The following is a 27,078-nucleotide window of genomic DNA, read 5'->3' as shown; positions in this document are numbered from 1 at the left end:
TGGGTAGTGCTGCTTGATGTGTTACAGTTTGAATGGAATATGGCTAGTATCAACCAATGCTTCTTCTGACACAGATCTGAATCTTCCAGCATCATGACTAAGAGGCTTCCTGAGATTTTATTTTGAATGGTGAGTGCCTATCGTAATAACAGTGGTGCACATTTTGTTTTTTCATCCACCAAACTTGGTCTCCCTTCTTTTGCCAGCAGCGAGCATATTGCTTGTGCTACTTTGAAGATTTCCAAACTCTGCAGGAGACTGAAGGCAGTACCCGTTATTTCTTGTGCTATTTCCGTTGGGATACTGAGGATTTGCACCATGTTCCAATATTCTGACAGGATCATGCATTCATTAGCTCTATTTTCTGGTGAAGGTTTAATTCGTGGTTGGTGTGCATCCTGTTGATACTTTGTATTGTGTGTAATCTGTCTCTCCAGTTGTACATAGCCATTTTAAAAGGTCAATGTTGTATGAATAAGAGAAGTATGTTGTGAGTTTCTAATATTTTGTGTGACTGATCAGATAGATTTCTCTTTTTTTCAATTGGCAATAGCACTGTTTTTGTTTTGTTGGTTTTAGCACTTGATACTAATTAGAAAGTTTTCATAATTACATCTATCCTGTTGGTCTTCAAGGAAGATTCCCATGTCATTGTGCGACGGGTCAGGCTCTTATCGCGCAGTTTCCTTTCCCTGAAAGAAAGTCCACCTACCTCGTTTCTTAGGTAGTTGCTGCACTCGCCTCTCCTGATAGCAGCTACTGGAAAAATTGCAGAAAAGCAGTGTTGAAGAAACTGCAATTTAATAGCCGCTCACCGGAGGCCGCGATACATGTTTGCTGAAATACAATCTATGAGCAATCTTCCTAAATAAATTGAGTTATTGGAATGGTAGTAATTGTTTACTCAAACGAGAACGCGAAGTTGGTAATTCTATTTAAGCTCTTTATTGTCTTTAAGCCTGATCATCAGCCCGCTAATCTACGTTTGAAGAAAGTTCAGTTCACAATTCTATCCACACTCAAACCCCGCCAGAATTAGCTTTCAAAGTTACGGAATTTACTTAACTGCAACACAGACGATTTTCTAACATACACGTTTGCAGTCGATGTTCAATAATAGTTCGTTTTTTAACGTTAATGCTCGCCATAAGCACTTAGTAAAAGTTTACGAAGTACCGCCACGCTTTTAATTATTAAAGTTACTCGCGTCTTTCGCGGAACGAAAAGTCACAACTCGCTCAAACTCACACTACGCGTTACTGGACTCTTCCAGTCTCAAATCGCACAGTACCGAACCGATGAAGCCGTTTTATGACTTCATTTTACACATTATTCGCGAGGACACATCAAGCATGTCTCTTCTCGATCACAGTTCCTTCGCGACTCCTCCTCCACTCGCGACTCACTCTCCTAGTCTGCTAACCGTCCTCGCATCTCATTAGCTCACACATCACACAGCCAATCAGAATTAACTCTTTGGGTGCGCCTCGCGCCAAAATCTAGCACGCACCAGTCATGACTTCTGAATCATTTACGTCATGATTTCTTGTTACACAAAATTTACTGTATAATTTAACAAACCGAAAGGAAAACTAGACTTTACTTTATTTCCAGAAATTATTTAAATACTCGCGAACGTTCTGGCTGCTTGTACAATACCATACACTCTTGGACATCCGACATTCACTAAGATGGGGAACCACTGGCGACTCTGTTCCCACGGTTACATCGTCTGAACACTTGCGAGTTCCAACCTAGATTTTATACACTTGCAAAGAATGGCGAATGTCCCTCTTTCATTCACTCAGGCACACTCATTCACTCTCACCTACTCATATAAAATAACTGTTCACAAAAATTCAAAACATTTATGGTTTTAACAAAGTTATAGGTGAATTTCTAAAAGTAAAATTCTCAAAATAAATACAAAAGCACGGAAGGTGATTTTGTTTCATAGTTGGATGGTCACTGAAGGTGATCTATACATAATGGTATTTATTTAGACTCGAAAATTGTAGAAATTTGCGTTTTCTGTAAGATTTTTCTAATTTCCAAAATATGCAGGTTTCAAAGCTCAAATTTGGATGACTTATTTTTATTCATAACAGAAACTAGTATATTAACTTTTAATTTCCTCAGGTTCCTCAGTTAGAAGTTATTAAAGATGAAAGTTCCACGTTATACACGCGGCTAGTTAGCACACAGGTCTTACATTCTCACGGTACAGACATGCCATATGGTCGTGACGTCAGACGAACGGACACCGGTAATCTGCCCGCTACAGCACATATGCTAATCTGATGGCTACTTTACAGTCTGTCTACATTTCACAGTAAATATTTGATAGAAAACTGTGCGCTCGCACTAGTTGCGACGCCACACACCTCCTGAGGAAACTAAATTTTTTCATTCATGACAAACTTCTAGTTTTCTAAAAAAATTTCTATTAAAGATTTACTCAAACAGCTATTTAACATTTATAGTTCCTGTACATCAATCATCCACTTATACCTAGGGCTGACGACCTACAAAACATCTTATATCTAAACATGCACTTTTATCATCATTCAAAAAAAAATTTTTCAGATTACAAAATTCTATTTACAAATTCCTGAAAGAGAAAACAAACCTAAATACTATCTTGATGTACGTCACACGCACACTAACACTACTATCGCTATGGTGAGCGTCACTTTTTTACCACTTACACTTAAGATTTTGATAGCACTCGTAGTTCGACCGGGTCCTGCTTGGGAGGTCCATTTCAAGTCTCGTGCTACCACCTCTGTTTACTTCGGCGCACCTGAAACATCAGCTGGCCTCAGTTCCCTTTCTAACTGCTACGTCTTAACCTACAGCAGCGATAAATGGCGCTATCTGCTTGACTCTAAAGTCTCATATTTTTGATAAAATTTACTTTACAGTATGTACAATTTTCAAATTTTTTTTTTTTTTTTTTTTTTTTTTTTTTTTTTTTTTTTTTTTTTTAAGTGAAAAGTGAATTGACTTTCCTAATGCAGTACCGAAGTGGCACATTTACTCTTTAATTACTTCTTCATCTCATAATCAAACAAGTTATGGTTACATAAGAAATACTAAGAAAAACAATTCCTACAAATAGTTCACAAATACATAATAAGTCTCCGCCAGCACTGGTGACTCTCCAGTTCCTGTACAGTACACAACAATATAAAATATACACAAAATTATCAATATTACAATTCTGTCTCCAGGCAATCTCCTGTAGTCCTGTATCATAAATTAAACACTGAAAAATACATATTTACTTATTCATTTATCAACACTACAATCCTTATACTAATCTCTACGACAAACTTGGGGAGCTTTGTGTGTCTCTGGTCAAAAATGGAATCGATGTCATGGGTACTTTCCTCATCTCACATATCTGGAGTTACTTCAATTTCTTGTCAACATCAGGTTTTCTCTAGTCACATTCGGGTTTAATTTACAACTCTCATACTCATACTTCACACACTCAGGTTAGTATTTGTTAAAGCGTTTCCTACTAATCTGCGAAACCTCGTTACCCATACTTTCTAACATACATCCACCTCCTGAGTTACCAACGTCGCCTCAGCTCTGTTTACATTCGTAGCCTCACTTCCTTTTGTTTACAAACATCTCCTCTGTTTACCAACAAACGCCACCTCTGGTTACCAACATTAAGCTTTTTATTTACTCACCTTCGTAGCCTCACTTTTTCCTAATATCGAGCTAGCCAAACACTATGCTCATTCTTTCTCCTTTTCTCACATATTTCTCTTCATTTGACAGTCAGTCCTGCTGCACTGTCCCTTTAACTTAACTTCCTTTACCCCTTTGACAGTCAACCTTGTTGCACTGTACCTTTACTCATTTTACCACTAAATCACCTCCTGAGGCTCTGACTTCATTGAACAGACAGTTTTGCTGTACTGCTCCATTTCCTTTCCTAAACATTAGCTTAATGCTACGTCTTAACATATCGTTCTGTTACTTAACAAACAGCTTCAATGTTCGTCACCATATTTTCTGAGGCTCTTACATTTCTTAGTTATTTTACCTTTCTAAGGGCATTACTCACACCTTAGGCCAAACATTTACTTTACTGAGACTTATTACTTATCTGAGGTATCTTAATCCTTTTTGATTTTCTCTTACACTCATTCCTTACGCTTAACCTATACTGCACTGAGGTTCTTTCCTACTCATTACTTAAACACTTTATCACTTAAAAACTATGATAGAGAAGAAGGAAAGACGATAGAATTTTAGTTCTGAATGAAAGAAAAGGTAGGTTGACAATATGGAAAAGAAAGTGGAAGAAATATTGTCAAACGACTCGAGACCTAGTGCTCGTCACGCACTTAGCTCTGCAAAGAGTGCAAAGCTCTCTGAGGTATCTACTCACTCCTGGCCACGTCTCTCTTTTGAACATATCTTTTCAAATCCACAATGTTCCTAAGCCCTAACACCTTATGTGATTTCACAAACTCCAGTCTATAAGCATTTGGGTGAGGCTTCTCTACGATTCTAAATGGGCCCACGTACTCATTATAGCCCTCCAAGAATTTCTCTGTTTTACAAATACATATAGGAAAATCATTCTGCTCAGGATCCTCACATAGCTGCTTACCGATGAAAGGTATAGTAATTAGTTTACCCTTAATTTTTACCATAACATCATTGGTAGAAAAATTCACCCATCCTTCATATTTATTCAAAAAGTCAGCCCCCACCAATATGTCTACACTCAGTCCATTTATAACTAAGAAGTTCTGTCTTATTTCTACTTCCTTAAATGCTATGGGTAGAAACACTTCCTGTTTTACTGTCTTCTTAGTCTTACCGGTTGCTACTACAATGTTCAAGCCACTTACTGGCATCTTAACAATCTGTTTACTGTTAGGGAGTTCATTTACCAAGTTCTGGGATACTGCACAGACTTCCGATCCAGTATCTATCAAACATTTAACTGGTTCATTTAATACTCTTAGCTCTACTATCGGTTGCCCTAAGTACTCTTTATTTATTTTGGGTTCTGCTTCCTCCAATAAATCTTGCACAATTTCTCTCCTTTCGAAGCCTGTCTTTTGGGTGGCAATCACATTCACACTTACAGGGTTTATTTCATGCTTATTATCACCCTCAATTCTAGTGGCAGCTCCTATTAGCCTATCCACTATTGCTAAGTCAAAACATTTTTCCAATGTTTCCCCCTCTTTCTCATTAACCTCCTTTTCTACGACCCTATCCAAGGCGTCGTCATTAACCTCTACCTCCTCCTCTAATCTATCCTCTTCTTCGTAACTATCTACAACATCAATTATCTTATCAAGCACAGTCACAACCCTGCCATTATTACTGTTCTCACCCCTATCCGACAGCTCTTCATTAGTTTTACTGTGCATAATGTCTTTCTGATTATTACCCTTATAACTAGTACTTAGTTCTTCAATAAGTGGCTTCTTATGATTATTCTTACAGTTAATTGGTTCATTAACCTCCACTTGACTTAAAGCTACTATCTCTGTCTGTTTTACGTTATCCTCCCTAAATTTTGTAGCAACAACATTTATGTTAGGTGGTCGTTCAGGCTGCTTTCTTATGAATGGTTTTGCCAGCGGATTTAACTTTAAACGCTGTTGCCTACGATCGCCAGCACACTCGTAGACAATTAATGGTTTTCCGAGCGCGGTGCGTCATCACTATGCCTCCAGCTGACCGCCTCACCTCCTGACATCTGTCGGCCGCTGTCATACTGCTCACGTTCATTGAACCTGTTAACATATGTTCTTCCTCTACCACGTGAACTGCCACGGTATCCGCCGCCTCTCTGAACACCCATCCTATTAATGTTTACATCCGCGCGATTGTCATTCTGCCTAGCAGGCGGGCGATGCTCCCTCCTCATGTTTTCTTCTTCTTTTTGGACGGATTCAACCCTTTCTAAATACTGTACGAACTTGTCAATGTTATCTCGGGGCGCAGATATGATCTTAGTTTTCCAGTTCCACGGTAGCTTATTTTCTACCCCTAATATGATCTGTTCTGTTTCTAACTTATTACTAAGGTAGGACAGAGTTGTTACCCACCTTTGAACAAATCGTTTGATGCCCTCTCTCTTGGGGTCATACTTCTCTCCCGACCAGAACCGATTAAGAACATCCATCTGCTTTCTCTTTCCCCAGTATTCCTCAAAGAACGCTAATTTAAATTCTGACAATTTCGCGTATTTTTCAGAGGCTAAATTCCCCCATACTCTGGCCTCTCCCATCAAATTTGAAGTGATAAAGCCTATCTTTTGTTTATCGCTCCATACTTTCGGCAAAACGTCTTCAAAATCGTTCCAAAATTCTCTGGGGTGCATGTTCTTACTTGGGTCAAATTTTAAAAACTGTCTGTGGGTAACATACGCAACCTCGGTAGATTCAATTATTCCACTGGAAATTATACTACCACTATGGTTAGAAACACACTGTTCTACTTTGGTTAGTCTGCATTCATGCCCACAAAGTTGCTCATTCACACTTTCACTGAAATGGCTTATGTGAGTCTCTAAATTATTGACCTTATTTACAACTTGCTCTCCAAGTTTCTCACACCGAATTTTGGTATCATTTACTTTACATTCTAAGGCGGCATGATTAATTTCATTGGAATTCTCTACCACTTTTATGTGCTCACATACTTTATCTAATTCTGCATCAACATGGGATTTAAATTGCTGTTGATCCTCAGTAACCTGTTCGATTCGTGTCGTCAATTCACTTTGCACTTGAACAATATTTTCTGTACATTCTAGTTTAACCTGCTGTATTTCAACATTTACTTTACTACTGAGCACTGCTAAATCTTGCTTCCAACAGTCTCTGAGATCGGATATTTTGGAATCTAAATCAGCGCCCATTTTAGTCATCTCATTACTTAAATCAGATCCTAATTTAGACATTTTTGAATCCATTTTACTTGACATATTAGTTTCCAATTTTGACATACTGGAATCCATCTTACTTGACATATTGGAATCCAACACGTTCATCTTAGTTAATAGATTCATCAGCATACTGGCGACATTATCCTTCGCCCCCTCATTTGCTGATACAATGTCCCTATTAACATTAACTACCGGCATGGGTAACTGTAACTCACTGGGCACTGACATATTTGGATCTGACTCCAAACTATAATTAACATAGGATGAATCAGTCAAACTACTACTGAAATTGGGTTGAGACACGTCTAAACTAAAATTCATGGGGTCATTTTCCCCTGTCTCCATCCCACTATCACAACTTAGTTCCGCCTTTTTGTCACTTGGTTGAAACTCAGCCATTTTTCTCAGTTTGACTCCACAAACACACAAAGTTTTCAAAAGCACTGTACTTAACTTTGTGCTTCGGCGTGCTGCGTTGCTGCTAGATGAAACTGCGGGTCCGTTCACCATACACTGCAATGCTGTACCAGTTTCCGGGCCCCCGCTCGAATCAGCGCTGCCAACTGCCACTGCTGTCGTCGCCTCTGCGTAGTCTCCGTAGCTCGTCGTCTGCCAGACGCCGTCGTAGACTGCTATTCCAATCGGCGCGTAGTCACCGAAAAATTCTTCCGTTCCGTACAACACATTACAGTTCACGGACACTTTCACTGTCCTTCCTATTCACGTGGCGATATCAATTTGTACGCTACACAGTTCCTACACATAGCGAGCACTTCTGTATTGTCCGGTAATTGTCACTACTGCTTTTTTTTTTAAATTCACTGGAATTTACTATTTTTGTTTCCCGGGCCGATGCACCACTTGCGACGGGTCAGGCTCTTATCGCGCAGTTTCCTTTCCCTGAAAGAAAGTCCACCTACCTCGTTTCTTAGGTAGTTGCTGCACTCGCCTCTCCTGATAGCAGCTACTGGAAAAATTGCAGAAAAGCAGTGTTGAAGAAACTGCAATTTAATAGCCGCTCACCGGAGGCCGCGATACATGTTTGCTGAAATACAATCTATGAGCAATCTTCCTAAATAAATTGAGTTATTGGAATGGTAGTAATTGTTTACTCAAACGAGAACGCGAAGTTGGTAATTCTATTTAAGCTCTTTATTGTCTTTAAGCCTGATCATCAGCCCGCTAATCTACGTTTGAAGAAAGTTCAGTTCACAATTCTATCCACACTCAAACCCCGCCAGAATTAGCTTTCAAAGTTACGGAATTTACGTAACTGCAACACAGACGATTTTCTAACATACACGTTTGCAGTCGATGTTCAATAATAGTTCGTTTTTTAACGTTAATGCTCGCCATAAGCACTTAGTAAAAGTTTACGAAGTACCGCCACGCTTTTAATTATTAAAGTTACTCGCGTCTTTCGCGGAACGAAAAGTCACAACTCGCTCAAACTCACACTACGCGTTACTGGACTCTTCCAGTCTCAAATCGCACAGTACCGAACCGATGAAGCCGTTTTATGACTTCATTTTACACATTATTCGCGAGGACACATCAAGCATGTCTCTTCTCGATCACAGTTCCTTCGCGACTCCTCCTCCACTCGCGACTCACTCTCCTAGTCTGCTAACCGTCCTCGCATCTCATTAGCTCACACATCACACAGCCAATCAGAATTAACTCTTTGGGTGCGCCTCGCGCCAAAATCTAGCACGCACCAGTCATGACTTCTGAATCATTTACGTCATGATTTCTTGTTACACAAAATTTACTGTATAATTTAACAAACCGAAAGGAAAACTAGACTTTACTTTATTTCCAGAAATTATTTAAATACTCGCGAACGTTCTGGCTGCTTGTACAATACCATACACTCTTGGACATCCGACATTCACTAAGATGGGGAACCACTGGCGACTCTGTTCCCACGGTTACATCGTCTGAACACTTGCGAGTTCCAACCTAGATTTTATACACTTGCAAAGAATGGCGAATGTCCCTCTTTCATTCACTCAGGCACACTCATTCACTCTCACCTACTCATATAAAATAACTGTTCACAAAAATTCAAAACATTTATGGTTTTAACAAAGTTATAGGTGAATTTCTAAAAGTAAAATTCTCAAAATAAATACAAAAGCACGGAAGGTGATTTTGTTTCATAGTTGGATGGTCACTGAAGGTGATCTATACATAATGGTATTTATTTAGACTCGAAAATTGTAGAAATTTGCGTTTTCTGTAAGATTTTTCTAATTTCCAAAATATGCAGGTTTCAAAGCTCAAATTTGGATGACTTATTTTTATTCATAACAGAAACTAGTATATTAACTTTTAATTTCCTCAGGTTCCTCAGTTAGAAGTTATTAAAGATGAAAGTTCCACGTTATACACGCGGCTAGTTAGCGCACAGGTCTTACATTCTCACGGTACAGACATGCCATATGGTCGTGACGTCAGACGAACGGACACCGGTAATCTGCCCGCTACAGCACATATGCTAATCTGATGGCTACTTTACAGTCTGTCTACATTTCACAGTAAATATTTGATAGAAAACTGTGCGCTCGCACTAGTTGCGACGCCACAATTGGTGTATGCCACACAGGCTATGGCTTGTCTACTATGGTGAAACCTGTGATACTGCTCAAGAGCTTTTAGAATGTTTGGCCAAGTGCTGCTGTGAATATAGCTATGGATAGTGGTTAGCCTTGCCTCACTGATTTTTTATGTTTGATGTCTTTTGATGTCCATCCATTTACTGATATTCTGTATCAAATGTTGTTCAGAATTTTATCTATGATCCTGTTGAACTTCTGTTCCAAAGCTGTGTCTGGTGAGCATTCTCACCAGATAACAGTGATAAATCCTGTCAAACACCTTTTGGAAATCTACAGATATTATGGCAGTGACAGGTCAGGTGGTTGCTGCATATAGTATGGCATCTCATTTGGTGCTGGTGATGTCAAGTAAGTTTGTGTCTGGTATTGCACAAGTCTGCTATGGGCTGATCACTTTTTTCATAGCCATTTTGATGTTGTTTGTGATGCATTTTGCTATCAACTTGTAATCAGTGTTGGGCACCTTTCTTTTTTGAAAAAAAGTGATATTGTTACTTCACAATTGCAAGTTGAATTTCTGCCCAGTTGAATATCACATCAATGATATGCATGAGTTGTTGTCCTAATAACCATCCCAGTAAGCAAGCTAAAATTCAAGCTGGTTTCTGTTGGCACCCAGCATTTTTCCTTTGGCAGTGCTCTCCATTATGTCCTTGATGTCTTCATCATTGACACTCTCTGTCAGTGCCAACCTGCCTTCATCTGTTAGCATCCATCTTGTTAGCTGCATCATGTTTGCAGTTCATGCATCATTTGTTTCTTTTATGTGGAAGAGTTCTTAAAAGTATTGTTCTATTTGAATTTTGATTTCTGCTTTTGTTTTAAATGTTTTTCCGTCCTTCTCACATAATTCATTTATAATTCTGCTGTTCATTATTTACCTCTCTCTGTTGAGAAGGTGCATTGTGACAGGCTGATCTCCTGGTGCAGGTGATCAAACATCTCAGCAGATAACACTTCATATGCAGAACTGCTGCTTTAATTCTTTTCACTCCAGGCAGGACTAGTGGAGTAGTTCATTGTACAGTGGTGCATTTAGAGTGTCCATTTACTGATATTCTGTTTCAAATGTTGTTCAGAATTTTATCTATGATCCTGTTGAACTTCTGCCCAGTTGAATATCACATCAGTGATATTCTGCTATGGTTCTGCACCAAAAAATTCTCTTTCTCTCTCTGTTTCTTCATTCCGCTTTCAGCTGCATTTTGTTCCCATGATCCTTTCTGTCTGGAGGTGTATGGCACGTACATAGTTGCAGTGAGACTAAAATATCAAAGGACAGGCTTCTGCACACAATATGTAGTCAGCTAACTAATACTTTTTTCACATAAATTCTGTCCAGTCTGCTTCTACCACTGTTACAATAGTGCATGAATTCTGTGTTGACTGACTGAGCAGTTGCCATGAGTCTGCCAGTCACAGATGTTTGATAAGTTCTTGTGGTTCTCTGTAGACATTCAGTAATGGGATGTGATCTGCAATGCAAATATTGTCAACTGCAACTGACATGGATACACAAAAAGCAGCATATACAAGCTACTTTGAACCCATTATTAGGTATGGTATTGTTTTTTGGGGTAACTTGACAGACATAGTGTAGATATTAAAAATACAGAAAAAAAATCATATGAAATATGTGCATTGCTAATCACAAAGAACCATGTCGACCATTATTTAGAAAACTTAAAAAATATTAACTCTGCCATCCTAATACATGTATGAGATTATTATATTTTTGTCTGATGAATTCTTCTCAGGTTATCAGCTGAGTGGTGGCGTCGTCTTGTCACAATGTTTCAACGAAACTCATTGAAATGTTGCGACAAGACGACGCCACCATTCGGCTGATAACCCGAGAAGAATTCATCAGTGGAATACACCGAGAAAGACTGAAATTACATATATTATATTTTTGTACACCAGACATGAATTATTTGAGGGAAATCAATTTGTTCATTCACTTTATACCAGAAACAAAGAAAATTTTATACTCCCTACCCACCATCTCAGACTGTATGCCCAGAGAACTCAATACATGGGAATCAAAATTAGTAATAAATTAAAAGGGAACAAGTTGTTGCTGATGATTTTAGGTTCACTTAAAAGAAACCTATATGAGGTACTGACACTGAAGTGGTATTACTCAGTGGGTGAATTCATGTGGAACAAACTGGAAATTTGAGCTGGGTACAATGTGTTATCGTTGTAGTGTTGTTATTTATTATAGTTATTATAGTGCTGTTAGTTATTAATGTAAAAATGATTGTAATCATTTTATAAATTTTTGACATGTCTCCTGTATGCAACCCAAATGGATTGCAAATGTACATCATGAGATGAATAAAACACAATTCACAATTCTACTTCTGCAGTGACAGTTAATTTTGCCTCCTATTAGAATGCTGGTGTTGTCCTTGTTATTGTACATGAGGTTTTCAGATATTTTTCATTGAAAAAGCTGTTCCTGTCTTGCATTTTATCTGTGACAGATGGGGTGAATAAATTTACAGACAACTCCTTTTCTATCATGACTGCAATTCTGTGATTGGTTGACATCATTTTTGTTTTGCCAGTCTCTGTTCCTTACCTTATCATTATTGCTGTGTTGCATTTAGATTCTGGGTCTATATTTGTGATGACCTTGTATTCCTGTATCCAGTCTATATGTGATGATACTACCTCCTGCAGGAGTGCAATATGTGTTGCTCTTTGCTGCATTAAGTCTGAGAGGGACCTATTTTAACTGCTGTGTTCACTTTATATATACAATTATTTATTTTGATCCAACATCAACTGATTACAAAAAAAGGTTTTTTTTGTTCCAGTCTTCTGGATAACTCAGAGCCTTACTTACTAGGGCTACATATTATTATCTGGCACTTTTATCTACACAACTTTTTCTAAATTTAGTTGAGAGAACAGAGTTACATATATGAACTATACATAAAAAACATTCTTATTGCCATACTTAGATTAAGGAATCTACAGTTTGTGACACAGTATTCATATCTGACATTTATGTATTTACAGTTTGTGACACAGTCTAAGATCTGAGATTACATATATTTTTAGATAGATGGTCTTCCATGATACAAGTGGACTAAATTTAGAAACTCATCTATAATTTCGTTTTTAGTTTTGTAATGGTCAATTTGGAGATATTAGGATGGAAGCAATTCAGTAGTTTTATGCCTGCATAGTGAGGGCTTTTCTCATAAAGTGTTGTTCTGTGAGATATGATGTGGGGTCCCTCTCTACCTCTAGTGTTGTGATCGTGTATTTCTTTATTAAGTGTTTTGTTACTGTTTACTGCCATAGTGATTATCTTCAGCACATACAGGTTATGAACAGTTAGTATTTTAAATTCTTTAAACAAATTTCTGCAGGACTCCCCGGCACATTTCTTTCCCATAATTCTAAGTGCCTTCTTTTGTAAGATAAGTACACTTTTCATATTACCTTTACTGCTGGATCCCCATACCTCTATCCCATAGCTTGGATGGGATTCAAATAGTGCAAAATATATTTGCCTCAGAGAGGTGATGTTACAAAAAGGTGTCAGTTTTCTTAGGACATATATGGTAGTACATAGCTTTTTGCAAATATCATTCACATGATCAGACAAGTTTAACTCTGCATCAAGTGTCAGGCCAAGAAATGTGGTCAGGTATTGTTTTTTAATGTATTTATCACCCATTAAGATTTGGTTTTCATGAGTTTTTTGCCTCCCAGGATCAAAATCAATATAGACAGATTTATTAGTGTTTAATTTTAGTTTGTTTTCACTAAAATGCTGCAGAATTAAGCCTTCTGCAGTATTGGATTCCACTTAGAGCTGCGAATAGCTTGGATTGCAGCATATTAACGTGGTATCATCTGCATATAAGAGAGCTGTTGCATGGTTTGTTATGGACTGAATATCATTAACATAAATAATAAAAAGAAGTGGTCCTAATATTGACCCCTGTGGAATACCAAAATTTATGTCAGTGGTGTTTAATTTGTATGCTCCCTCTGTAGTGCTAATAGACACAAACTGCTTCCTATTTGTCAAGTAGGACCTCATCAGATTATGGGCTGTGCCTCGAATGTCATAGTTCCACAGTTTGTCCAGCAATATGGTCATATCAACACAGTCAAATGATTTTTGCAAGTCCAGAAAGATGCCACATACATGTTCTTTATTATCTATTGCTTGAGTGACACCTTCGATTAAGTTGGATGCTGCTGTAATGGTGGACGACCCCTTGACAAACACATACTGCCCCTTATAAATCACTTTTTTGCATACCAGGAAGTTCCAGATTCTTATGTATAATACATTCTCGAAGATTTAGGATATTATTGGAAGAACAGAAATGAGTTGAAAGTTTTCCACTAGATTCCTGTTTCCTTTTTTAAAAATTGTCACAACTCGAGCAATTTTCAACTCATCTGGAAATAGATCATCTTCCATATGAGAGTTGATAACTGTTGATAAATGTGATGCAATTTTATGTATACATTTCTTAAGAGTGTCCAGACTAAGATCATCATATCCTGCTGCATGGGTATTCTTTAAGCTACTTGCTATTTTCGTTATTTCTTCTTTACTTGTTGGCATCAAAAATATGCTTTCTGACACTGGTGTTCCTATGAATTTGTATTTATGATTTTTAAGCTGATTGTATATGCTGGAGCCAACAGAAGCAAAGTAATTGTTAAATAGATCTGCTAGCTTATTCTGATCAGTTTCTATTGTGCCATTTATCAGCAAGTGATTTTCAGTTGTATGTTTCCCAGATTTACCTATTTCTCTATTTAATAGTGACCATGATGTTTATCGAGATATTATTTGAACTCTGAATGACAATTTCTGTTTTTCTGAAATTAAGAGGTCTACATAGTATTTCTGATACTTTTTGAATTCTTCTTTTAATTTTTTATTACTCAAGTCATTTAACAGAGCATATTCATCTTAGTTTTTCTCTAGCCTCAGTGACTGAACTTGATATCCAGTTTTGGGTTACAGCATGTGACTGAATTCTCTTTTTTATTAATGGGCAGGCTTGGTTAAGAATGTAGAATAGTTCACTTGAGAATTTGCCATAACTATGTAGTGTCGTTAGGACACTGTTCCAATCCACATTCCTTAGCATATTATTCAAATGAGTTATATTTTGGTCTGTATTCATCCTAATATATCTATAGCAACTGTGTGAAGGAACATTTTTTATGTGCACACTTAGTTCTACTGCATGGTGGTCTGACAAAGCACTTATAATAACAGAAGGTGAAGATGAATATCAGTGATTATGTTATCTATTGCAGACTGGCATGTTTCAGTCTCCCTTGTTGTGGTGTTTATCAGGTACCTTACATTATATTCAAGCAGAGTATTCTTGAATAGTCTAGTGTGTAACTTATCTGCTAACACATTTATGTTGAAATCTCCTATAATAACTAACTTGTTCAGGTGTGATATAAAAACATTCTCTATTGTATCACAAAACTTTGTTAAGAAAACTTTGAAGTTTCCACGTGGCGGTCTATATAAACATATAACATAAATTTCATCAGTTGGTACCTTTATACATGCTGCACATAATTCAGTTGTTCCTTCTAATGAATATTTACTTGCATTTACAGAATTAAAATCAAATGTGCTTTTTTACATGCATTGACACACTCCCACCTCTGATAGCAATCTGCAAAACTTATTAGCTAGTACCATGTTTAGAGGTTTAAAAAGCTCTAATTTGGCATCAGATAGCCAGTGTTCACTAATACCAAGCACATCAGACATAATTGCATATACAAACATGTCTAATTGTTCATATTTCTTGCTCAACCCCTGTACATTTTGGTGGATTATTTTAAAGTTGTAAATACCTTGTTGTAGATTTCTCTGCTATACTGACTTAAATAAAGTTATATCTCTGTTTCTCTTGGGGCCTCCTCCTCATTCTGGTTTCCACTAAAAAATCATTTAGATGGGATGAAGACACTGTCTTCCATCTGCTGTCTGAATTTTTTGTAGTTGATAGTACTGGTTCTGCTAATGTTGGAGTTGATTCTGCTGCTATTGTGGATGGTTCTGCTGTTGCTAGTGATGCTTCTGTTGCTTTTGCTGTTGATTTTCCTGCTGGTATTAGGGCTGGCTCTGCAGTTGATGGAGCTGTTACTGCATTTGTTGTTGTTAGTGTAACTGTTCTTGATGATTTTACTACTTTTGGTGGAGTTGGTCCAGCTACCATTGATTGTGTTGACGCTGCTGGTACCAGAGGTGGCTCTGCTGTTGATGTAGCTGCTGTTGCTGCTTTTCTTGTTGTTGTTGATGCTGTGATTATTTCTGATGCTTGTAGCATTTTTTGTGGAAATACTTATGCTGGTGCTTGCTTTAAAACTGTCAGAGCTAACTGTAATGACATGCTGTCACTATGTTTGTTCAGTCTCTCTAACATTTCACTGATTTTCTCACACAAAAGTTTCTTGCCCTTTTTGTTCAGATGCATCCCATGTTTTGTGAAGTAGTCTCTCATAAGAAAATCTGTACAAAGAAAGTTTGTATTAGGATACATTTTGCATATTTCCTGAAATTGCGAGTTGGCTTCCCTAATTTCAGCGTTTACACATGAAGTGGGGATAAGGTCATGTCTACAAGGAATGCTAGTGACAATCATGTTCTGCTTCTTAGTACCGTCCAGAAATGTCCTTAAGTTGTGCTCAGCATTCAGCAACTCATTCCTGTACACATCATTGGCACCTCCAATAACGCATCATGACTTGTTGCGCAGCCACTGAGTCTTGTGTCAAAAGATCTGACTCACATTTTCCTGCTACCCATACTGAACAGACTTCACTTGTGTTTATACTTAACTTTATTACTACATTTACACTTAACTTTCTTGTAATTTATCATAACATTTTGAAATTGCTTATACGCTTAAAAGGATGCAGTAGCTGAAAAACCCACACAAAGAATGGACTTTAATTTTGGAAACTGGAAAGGAGTATGTAGATACATTAAACATAAATAATATTCTTGTAAATTATAGATCAGTCATCCTTTTTAAATTTTATTATGCAGATCTAGATTTCAGCTAGAAGCTAGCCATTCTCAATACCAAGAATACAAGAATTACATTGTCAGATGATGTTATAAAAAGTTACAAGTAATGGCTTCACTCATATGGTTTGTATATTACATACCACTATTAATTTTGCTCAAAGCATGTAAGTCCCTGTTGATACGGCTTCACCCTCAGTTCATTGAATATTACAGTTTGGGGAAGGCAGTCTATATGGAGAACACATTGGTTGGTTACCTGGTGTCATTATTAACAGCAATGAAGTATATTGGTTGTTTTGTATTTACAAGGAAAATTGGTTTTAAGGGATAATGAGGTTAGTACCCTCTATATCTATAGTGGAATAGCCAAATTGCACCAACCATGAATCTGACTGACATTTGGCATCATCTATGAACTATTTAGTAAATATGATTAACAATATACTTATAATGTTTTAATAAAGGGAGATATAGTATCAAGATATAAATATTTAAGCCATATCAACTAATAGGTGTATACACCATGTGTCTTCTTGTGTCTCAAAATTTTTTTTAAACAATTTAAAAATGTTTTAATAATAATAACAGACTCACAAGGACTGAACATGGAAATTTTATTACTCGCTGGCAAATATGAAATATACTTACTCATGTTTCATTTTATGCAATTCTCATGCAAATTTGAAGTGGTTTACTTCCCTTGAATTTTATTTATGTAGTTCATATAGATGGCGCCATGTAACCAACTGATGTGTTCTCCATACAGTCTGCCTTCCACAAACAGTAGCATTTAATGAACTGTGGGTGAAGCCTGATCAACAGGGACATACATGATTTGAGCGAAAATAATAGTGGTATGTAATATACAAACCTTATGAGTTAAGCCATTATTTGTAATTTTTTATGACATCACCTGACTATGCACTTCTTGTATTCTTAGCATTGAGAATGACTAGCTTCTAGCTGAAATCTAAATCTGCATAATAAAATTTAAAAAGGATGACTGATTTCTGCAATCTATCATTTACGTCAATATAACAGTCGATGAGTATTGTATTTGTATTTGTATTTATTTATTTATTTATTTATTTATCCTGTGGCTCACATATTGTACAAAGTACACATGATATAGGACAAGTCATTATTCTTAACAAATATGTAGTTTGGAGGAAAAAAGTAGGCAATGGACTGCCATTTACAAAAATGTACACAAAATTGTTCATTGATGAATGTAGTAACTTCACACACAGAGAATACAAACAATTTACATGGGGAACTAAGAAACATGTAGGCAATGTAGTGCTACTTTAAATTTATACAAATAATCACTGAGATTACAGAATAGTGAAAATGTCAACTGGAAACACAACAGAAGGACAATGTCATTTAAAAACTACATTAAACATGAAATTAACATTGAAATTTCACAGACAATTAAGTTTTAATACTAATAGAATGTGTACTTGTACATTCATAAAGCGAGTTGAAAAATTTTGGGAAGTGAAACTGAAACATAGTTGTGTATAGAAGAAATTAGGTTATTATTTTGCCTACAGAATGTTTTACTCTAATCACAGTATTTTACAAAGGAACTTTATAATTTTTCATTTCCAGGAATTCTTGTACTGAATAGAAACAGTGCTTTGTCAGAAATGCCTTTAGTTTATTTTTAAATATTGGATCTGGAGCAGTTTTTATTTGTTCTGGAATTTTATTGTGTAATATAACATCCAGATGAGTTATATATTTTTGGTATGATGATGTCCTTGAAAAAATTTGATGGATATTAGGTTGCCCTCTGGTATAATGAGCGTGTATATCATTGTTTTGGATTAATTTGCCTGTTCTTGAGAGGTATTCCCTGGTGAATAGGACTGTTTCTTGAATGAATAGGGATGGGATGGTGAGAACATTAAGTTTTATAAATTGACATTTACAGGATTCCAGCTTTTTGAGGCCACAGATTATTCTCAGTGCTCTTTTTTGTAGTTTAAATATATTTGTGCTGTGAGTTGAATTTCCCCAAAAGATGATTCCATAGCGGAGCAATGAGTGGAACTGTGCATGGTATGCTTGCATTAGTGTGGATTTACTTGTAGTAGATATTAGTATTCTTAGTCCATAGCTCAATGATGAGCATTTCTTTGATAAGTTGTTTATATGTGTGTCCCATTTTAAATTTTGTTGGACCCATAGACCCAAAAATTTTGTTGCATTTACATTTTCAATTTTATCATTATTTAACTTTACTTGGATAGTTTTTTGACTGGATGTGGGAATTAGATGGAAGTTGATACATACAGTTTTCCCGCTATTAACAATTAGGCCATTTTTGTTAAAACCACTCAGAAAGTTTTTTCATAGAGTTATCAGATTTTCTCTGAAGGGATTCAGGGCTAGATCCAGTCAATGCTATGCTTGTATCATCAGCAAACAGGATAGTTTTTTGTGGGCTCATACGTTCAACAAGATCATCTATGTAAATGAGGAAAAGTAATGACCCTAGAACAGAACACTGGGGAACACCATATCTTATTGTTCTTTCCTCCGAGAGGAAAACTGTGTTATTTATTTTATTCTGTACATTAATATCATATTGAAGTGATACCTTCTGTCTGAGGTTTTGTAGGTAAGAGCATAGCCAGTTGTGAGCCACACCTCTTATTCCTCTTCTTTCCAATTTAGCAAGCAGTATTTTATGATCTAGTACATCAAAGGCTTTAGAGAGATCTAAGAAGATACCTGCAGCTATATTATGTTGGTCAATTGATTTCAGTATGTGGTCCAGCAGTTAAAAAATTGCTGTCAGGGTGGATAAAGATTTACTAAAACCATGTTGTTGAATGCTGATTGGTGCGTGGTTTTTTATGAAATTTATAAGCCTGTCATAAAAAAGTTTTTCCAGGATTTTTGAAAAGATGCTTAATATGGATAATGGTCTATAATTGGATACTAAATCATGGGAACCTTTCTTTAGTAATGGTGAGACTTTAGCTATTTTGAGAGCATCTGGAAAAATGCCAGTTTTTAATGATTGGTTGTAGATGGTTGATAATGGCTTTACTATATGGGGAGCACACACCTTTAATATGAGGTCAGGTGCTTCATCATAGCCACTAGAGATTTTATTGTGTAACAATTTTATTATGTTCATAATTTCATCAGGGTTTGTTTCATAAACAAACATTGTAGCATTAGTGCTGTTTGACATATTGGTGGAATTGAAGAACGGTACCTTGCAGTTTGCCTGAATGAGATCTTCTGCTAGTGATATATTCATTGAACTTGTTTACAGCTGTGTATGGATCTGTGACCTTAGAGTCATTAAGTGTTAGAGAAATGTTTTCCTTTTTAGGTGTTGAACTACAAGTTTCTTTTTTAATAACTTTCCACATAGCTTTCATTTTGTTTGAAGAGTTTCTTATGAAATTGTCATTCCATAACAGTTTTGTCTGTCTAATCACTCTAAGATAAGTTCTTTTGTAGGCTTTACAATAGTCAGAAAATTCTTCAGTGACTATGTATTTTTTGGAGCAATATTGTAGAAATCTGTTTCTCTCACTAGAAATTTTGATTCCTTTTGTTGCCCACGACTTTCTATTTTGATTGCTTGAAGTTTTTGTTTCAAAAGGAAATGCTGTATTAAAGTAATAAGGGAAGGTGTTATGGAAGCTTAAGAACATATTATCAACAGTTGTTTGCATGTAAACACTGTCCCAATTTTCCTTAGGTAATAGGAAGTTAAAAATCCTAATATTGTCATCTGAAAAGTTTCTTCTTTGAAATACTTTTTTGGGGCTGATTTTACTATTTTCCATGTCAACGCTCAGTAGCTGATCATCATGGTCACTGTATCCCATGCTCAGTACTTCGCCAGTGAATTTGTAACAAGTATCAGTTATGAAAATTTGATCAATTATTGAATCAGTATGCTCTGTTGATCTTGTTGGAGAGTGTATTGTGGCGATCATATTAAAGGATTGGTCATGTTTAACAAATCAAGTTTAGCATTACTTTTTTTTGTTAAAATCACCACAAAGTATTATTCTCATATTTAATGAGTTGTCACTATACAGCAGAACTTCTAACTTGGTCATAAAATTTGGAATATTACTACTGGGTGCTCTGTATACATTTATAATTATATAGTTTAGTTCAGGCAGCTTAACCATAGAAAGCTCAAATTCCTTATCTTCAGATAATGCAATCTGTTCATTTAGGCCTACCTCACTGAATTTTATCTGGTCCTTTACAAATATAGCAGTACCGCCATGTGTGGAGAAATTCCTACAATAGAAGCTTGTTAATGAGTACCTTGGAATAGAGGTTGACTGAATTTCTTCTTTAGACAGCCAGTGTTCGGTGATACATATTACATCTGGATCTATTTGAGACTGAAGTAACACTTCCAGCATTTGAATCTTATTTCTGAATGACTGGACATTATGGTGTAATACAAGAAATGATGGACTTTGTGACTTTTCAGTTAAGGGTTTAAATAATTTCTTTTCTAAAGGTATTTCTGACACAGCACTTACCCTAAAAAATTGGCCAAGATTTTATTTTTGTGTGTGGCTTCTTGCACGCAATTTTCAGCAGCAGAGATAGTTTTGAGTGGTTGACACAGTTCTGCTTCCATCAAAGCTTCTGTTTTTGGCCTAAACCATTTTGTAATTTGTGGTTGTTTGGCAATCTTGATACTTTGGGCTGATTTCTTCAGGATATGATCTCGGAGTTTTTCTACTATTTGGTCTTTTCCTAACATATTTAAATGTAGTCCATGAGCTGTATGAAATCTTCTTCCTAAATTGTATGTATCAATCATCTCTACGTTATGAAACTAAAACATATTTCTGATATCAGTTTGTTTGCAATGCAAATTTCTTGGTTGACACAGGACCAGGAAGGCAAATCATAATGATGAGGAATGTTAACAATGAGTACATTTGTATGTAATAGGTTGTTTAAGCATTCCTTCATTTATTTTGCAAACCCTTTTGTTTCATTCCTATAAATATCGTTTGAACCACCTAGAAGCATGACAAAATAACAATTACTTAAGTGAGATACATCAGTAGAGTTTGTTAGTTTATTTACCTCACAAAACTGTGCTCCTGGCTTCACAAAACCTGTTACCATTAAATTACATTTATCTTTCAATAGTGCAGAAATTCCACATCCATGACTATCACCAAGCACACAAATTTTTTTGTTCATCACACTTTTGGGGCTAGAATATTTTGAAACGTGTTTTTGCTGTGTAGATATATTCTGTTTTTGCACATTCGGTAACCTTTTTTGATAACTATGAACCTGCGTTAACTTTGCGGTCTTGGGAGCAAATTTATTGTATGCAGCAGAATTGCAACTGCTTTCCGAATGGAAGGTAACCTGATGAGTAATATTCTTTGTTAAGGAATAAATAGGACTGATATATACTCTTTTATCACAATAGCCTGAATATGTTTATTGGAATGTTTAGTTGCTTATTATTGTTAATAGGTACAATATGTTAATTTTAAAAACTATGTAAAATTGCTAATCAGTAATCATATATGAATTATACATTTCATCCTAAGATTCACTTTTGCTATTTTTATCATAAGAACGAATTGATTCTAGCAGTTCCTTGTTAAAAAAAATCATAAGATTCTATATGAGATACATTGAAATGAGTCTTCTCAACAGTAGTAGCTGTCATTGAATCCAAAAATAGAATGAACTTTTTCACTGTACCAATACATGTTAATCAAACTGAAAACCCTTTCTTCTGCAGCATTTGGACCTAGCAAACACAATGGAAAATAACAATTTTCTCCAAGAGAAACAATACAAATTTCACTTTTTAAAAATATTTGCAGTTCATCTTTCTTCTAGAGGCAGTTTCTTCATTTCCTAATCTTTGATATGCTGTTCCATTATGTGCTTAACATGTTCAAACTCACTGAAAGTAGAGAGGAATACCATAATCGTATACAATCCTAAGAGAATCCAGAACATGAGTCTAGTGATGCAGATGGGGAAAAAAAATCCAAGATATATCCTGAATGTATGAATACTCCCCCAGGGTCCACTTTTTTGTGTAATTCACAGTCATCAAAAACAGTTTCATGTGATTGGAAGAGCCCTTTTTCTGTAATATTTCCTTTTTCCACAAGATTTTTCAACATTTCTTTAACTGCTGTTGTTGTGAATCTATTCATCATTCTAGAAATGAACTTTTGTACAAGATTGTCCATCAAATTAAGAATTTCAATGAGTGATTTTGACTCTCAATTTGTTTAGTAGTAACAACAAACACTTATAATTGATCTCCTAAAAATATCAACCATGATGGGGAAGAGATATTGGAAAAAAAATTTGCAGAATTTGAGGGCAGTTGTCAAAGGACAAATGCTATGACTTAAGTCCTTCAAAAATATTAGGGAGCACCTGCAATGCAGGAAGAAGAGACAGCTAACATGTTTTGCTGTTACTAACTTGTATTTAACACCAATAGACTCACATAATTCTTTTAAGGCATTGGCTCTAAGAATATATATTTCAAAATACTTGTAAATTTTCCACTTAATCAATCTCAACATCAAATGACAGACTATCTGTTACTGACTGAACACTATTGTGTAAAACATGAGCACCACAGCCAACACCAGCAAGTGATTTATTGGATTTGTTTGAAATTTCTGGTAAAAATTCTTGTTCTATTATGGTTGGCTCTGCCAAAATTGGTATTTACATTATATGCAGGAAATGCAATATCTTTATCTATTAAACAATATTTTGTCAAAATTTTCTCAATAAACTGAATTTGTGTACCACCTGTTTCATTTGGAACATCACTAATATCAAATATTTTGGCTTTAATGCCAAACAAGAAATGTAATACTGAACCACTAATCGGATCATTTTCATTGCTTTGTGATTTGATGTGCCAGTCATTATAGACACATATTTTGCATTTTATGATTCATTGGCCATTACTGTAAGAACATGGAGACACATTAACAACAAGTGCTTCACTTTTAGAACTAGTGCAATTATATTTAGGTCTGTTGAAAACCTTACAAAACAAAGAAGGAGTACAGTCAATTGGCTGAAAGCTATGATTGTGAGAGATGGCATGATATGCAAGAGTACCTTCTTCAGGAACCAGTTTTAATTTGGACATTCTTGGAGTGTTTTTCATGAAAAATTGATTAAATTTCTTGCTACTTGTAGATAACAATGATGTTTCCTTGAGCTTTTCCTTTTGGAGATGATCACTTATGTTGCTTTTCCTGCTGTGACCCACCGAAAACTCTGACTGCATACTGTACGCTCAGTTTTGTTATTTATGTCATGTTCTTCAAGAAATGCGTGGGAATTTTTACCATACACCATACTTCTTGAGTTTAATATTCACAATCACTAACTACCAACAATTGTAGATAGTAGCTTTGTCTGCACAGTTGATCATTTCCCTACTTTCATTACTAATTCATAACTGTTGTCAGTTGTTTCAAAAATTATTAGAGAATTGAAGTATTGTCACTGAGTGAGTGAGATCTGTCAATGATGTGCCCCCCCCCCCCCCCCCCCCCTTTCGTTTCACTCCAGACTGTTTGAGCAAGTGTGCATATATGCTGCAGTCCCATTATCAGACATGGTTTAAGTGATGCTCACTTATACATCCCTCAGTTTTGGTTTTACTTGTCTTGGGGGCTGTAAAGTGGAAGATCAGCAAATTAGGGTAAGGGTAAGTAAGAGATGCTTTTCTTTTCAACATATCTGTTAGTCTTTTTCTAGACAGAACACAAGTTAAAACAAATGTGGTACAGAATGCAAAAATACATAATAAGGCAAAAAGAAATATTGCTCCATGAAGAATTATCTGAATGAGCTGGAAATTGGTAGATGTGATGTACATTAATAGACAAACAAATGAGAACAAGTTGAGAAAAATTTGATCATTTATTCAAGAGGAAGAGCTTCACAAACTGAGCAAATCAATAAAGTGTTGGTCCACTCTGGTCCTTATGCAAGCCGTTATTCAGCATGGCATTGATTGACAGAGTTGATAGAATTTTGTAAATAAAATTGTCGAGATCACTTGTATATTAATTTATTTATAATGTCATCAAATATGTAATTAAGATTAAAGGAACATAACATTATATGTCATCAGCCTACAAATGACAAAAACTTAAGAGAAGGCACAGGTGCTGGCTAATAGGTAGCATTAGTGTGTTGACCATTTTCCTTATTTTTTTAGTTATTAAATATGAAATGATAGTCATTATTTAAAATTATCATCATTCAAAGTCAGATTACAAAACATGATTTAAATTAGTTCAACTGCATACTCATAAAATTCGATTTCCAGATGACAAATTATAAAACAGGATTTAAAAGAGTACATTTGCAGACCTCTATAATTAATTGTGCAGATGACAGCACTAAATAACTGTGGAGGTCATCTAAAATGGCAGCAAGTTTTCATTAAATGTGCTTTACAGTCAAGTCCATATAACATCTGCATAGAATCTTATATGAAACATATTTTCTCTCAACATGTTGTTGTGAATTTAAAAGTTATATTAGCTCCTATTGTTATACATGTCCTGCTCATAAAAACTACATCGTATGAACTAAAATTTGGTTAAACAGATATACCGAAGTTTGTGGATTCCTAAAATACTTGCTAAAGAATGAAATAGACTGATTAATAAATTCATACTATTTTGATACTATTTTGAAGGCAGCTCCACCTTGGTGTAGAACCAGTAACTTGCACATAGAGGCAGGTCAGTTGCCAAGCAGTGGGAGTTCTGTCAACTCTGCAAATGCAAAATGAGGTGTGGTCCAATGGAAAGCAAGCGAACATATCTGAGTCAGCACATGACACAGCAAAAAAATAATTAAAAAAAAGCTTTAGGACTGAATTCACATTGTTTGGTCAAAATAATCTGTGAGTCTCTGTTTTTATGGGTAGAAATTTCAAAGTCTTCCAGTATGTTTAAGGCATTTTATCTTGGTGCCCTGTGAAACACTTTCATGCTTTTGCACTAACCTACGGTTATGCCTCTTCAAGTGCATTATCAATCTGTTAGAGCTCCCATTGTACGAATACGCTGCAAACCATGTCAAAAATTCATGCTGCTTTGTCCTACAATTTCTAGGTTCACAAGTTTTATGTTTTGGTGAGTGAACTTTTTAGTATTTCTGAACCTTTTTAAGTTTTCAACCTATGTAGCCTTATAGTGTATAACAAAATCTTCATCATAGATCTGATCATGCCAGTAGCCAAAACAACACTATAAATAAAGTAACATCCTAATCAATTTAGACTGTTTTGCTCACAAAACATTTATGAGTGCCACCACTATAGCAGAAATTTAGCAGTTGATATAAATTACTAGACATATTGATTCAGTTGATATTGTTTGATACTGTATAAGATTAGTACTAATAATAGTAGTTGTAGAAATCCATGGAGAATTATTTCAAAGAGTTCATCAAACTTTTTCCATTAGCAACATTACAGAAGAAGAATGGGCACTATTTACAACTGGAAATATTGAGCGCGCATCAAAAGAAATTAAAAATAGTTACTCACTGCGGTCTGGCATTGATATGATTCTTAAAAAGATAAATGAAGAACTCTGGGAGCTGTATTATGATACCAATTACATTTTCCAACAAAGAATAAAAGAGACAAGAGATGCAAAAATAAAATTTGAGAACCAGCTGAAGGAGGTAATTTAATTGTGTTATATATTACAATGTCTTAATCTTAAATTTGGTTAGGTTAAAGTGCGTATGAAAGACAATTAATTTTGTAAATAAATGTGAAAGAGTGAAACATTGCAGGTAACTATTTCTGATGATTCATTTATGGTGTATTATTTTCCTTATTATACAACACATTTAGAAACAGCTTACAATTTCAGTCATGGCACCATTCACTGCTGACACTAAACTGGAGTCACATAGGGGAGGAATCATTCATGCAATGCTGCATCACAAGTATCCAAGGTAACATGATGAAACTGTAATGTTTCAAAATTAATATTATGAGATGAGGTGATGTTTCTTGCAAAATAAACTGAAGATAAGGGCTGATATACCTGTGTAAGCTGCTAACCAAGAATATTATTGTGGCATTTACAGGTAGCCAATTGAACCCCCTCAAGGGCTATAAGATAGTTTATTTGAGGGGATTTTTTTTGGGGGGGGGGTGACAGTGGGGGTGGGGGTGGCATAACAATATTTACCTGTGCAAATAATATGCTTTTGATAGCAGAACCTCCATCGAATGTGGCTGTAAGTTGGTGGTGTGAACAATTTAGTACTAATAAGATGGTCCACACCCACTTTGTAGTCCACAAACTTTAATTGCCCTTAGATATTGACTGAAGTAATGTTTATGGCCAGATTATGTCTCATCTACTTTAACTACATTACATTTAATTGGATAACCACATACAACA

At 35.8% G+C, this 27,078-nt stretch overlaps 1 protein-coding gene across 2 annotated transcripts in view; it reads left to right on the top strand.

The window, feature by feature from the left end:
* The window catches only part of LOC126272032 (tektin-1), a 151,714-nt gene that overhangs the window by 79,306 nt on the left and 45,330 nt on the right, over nucleotides 1-27,078 (top strand). For both annotated transcript variants that reach the window (XM_049974550.1, XM_049974541.1), the window contains one exon: nucleotides 26,122-26,344. In XM_049974550.1, coding sequence (XP_049830507.1) covers nucleotides 26,122-26,344 — 223 coding nt within the window. The remainder of the gene's footprint in view (nucleotides 1-26,121; nucleotides 26,345-27,078) is intronic.

This window comes from Schistocerca gregaria, chromosome 1 (genome assembly GCF_023897955.1).
Source record: "Schistocerca gregaria isolate iqSchGreg1 chromosome 1, iqSchGreg1.2, whole genome shotgun sequence".
NCBI lineage: Eukaryota > Metazoa > Arthropoda > Insecta > Orthoptera > Acrididae > Schistocerca > Schistocerca gregaria.
This window is presented reverse-complemented; position numbering and strand designations above follow the sequence as displayed.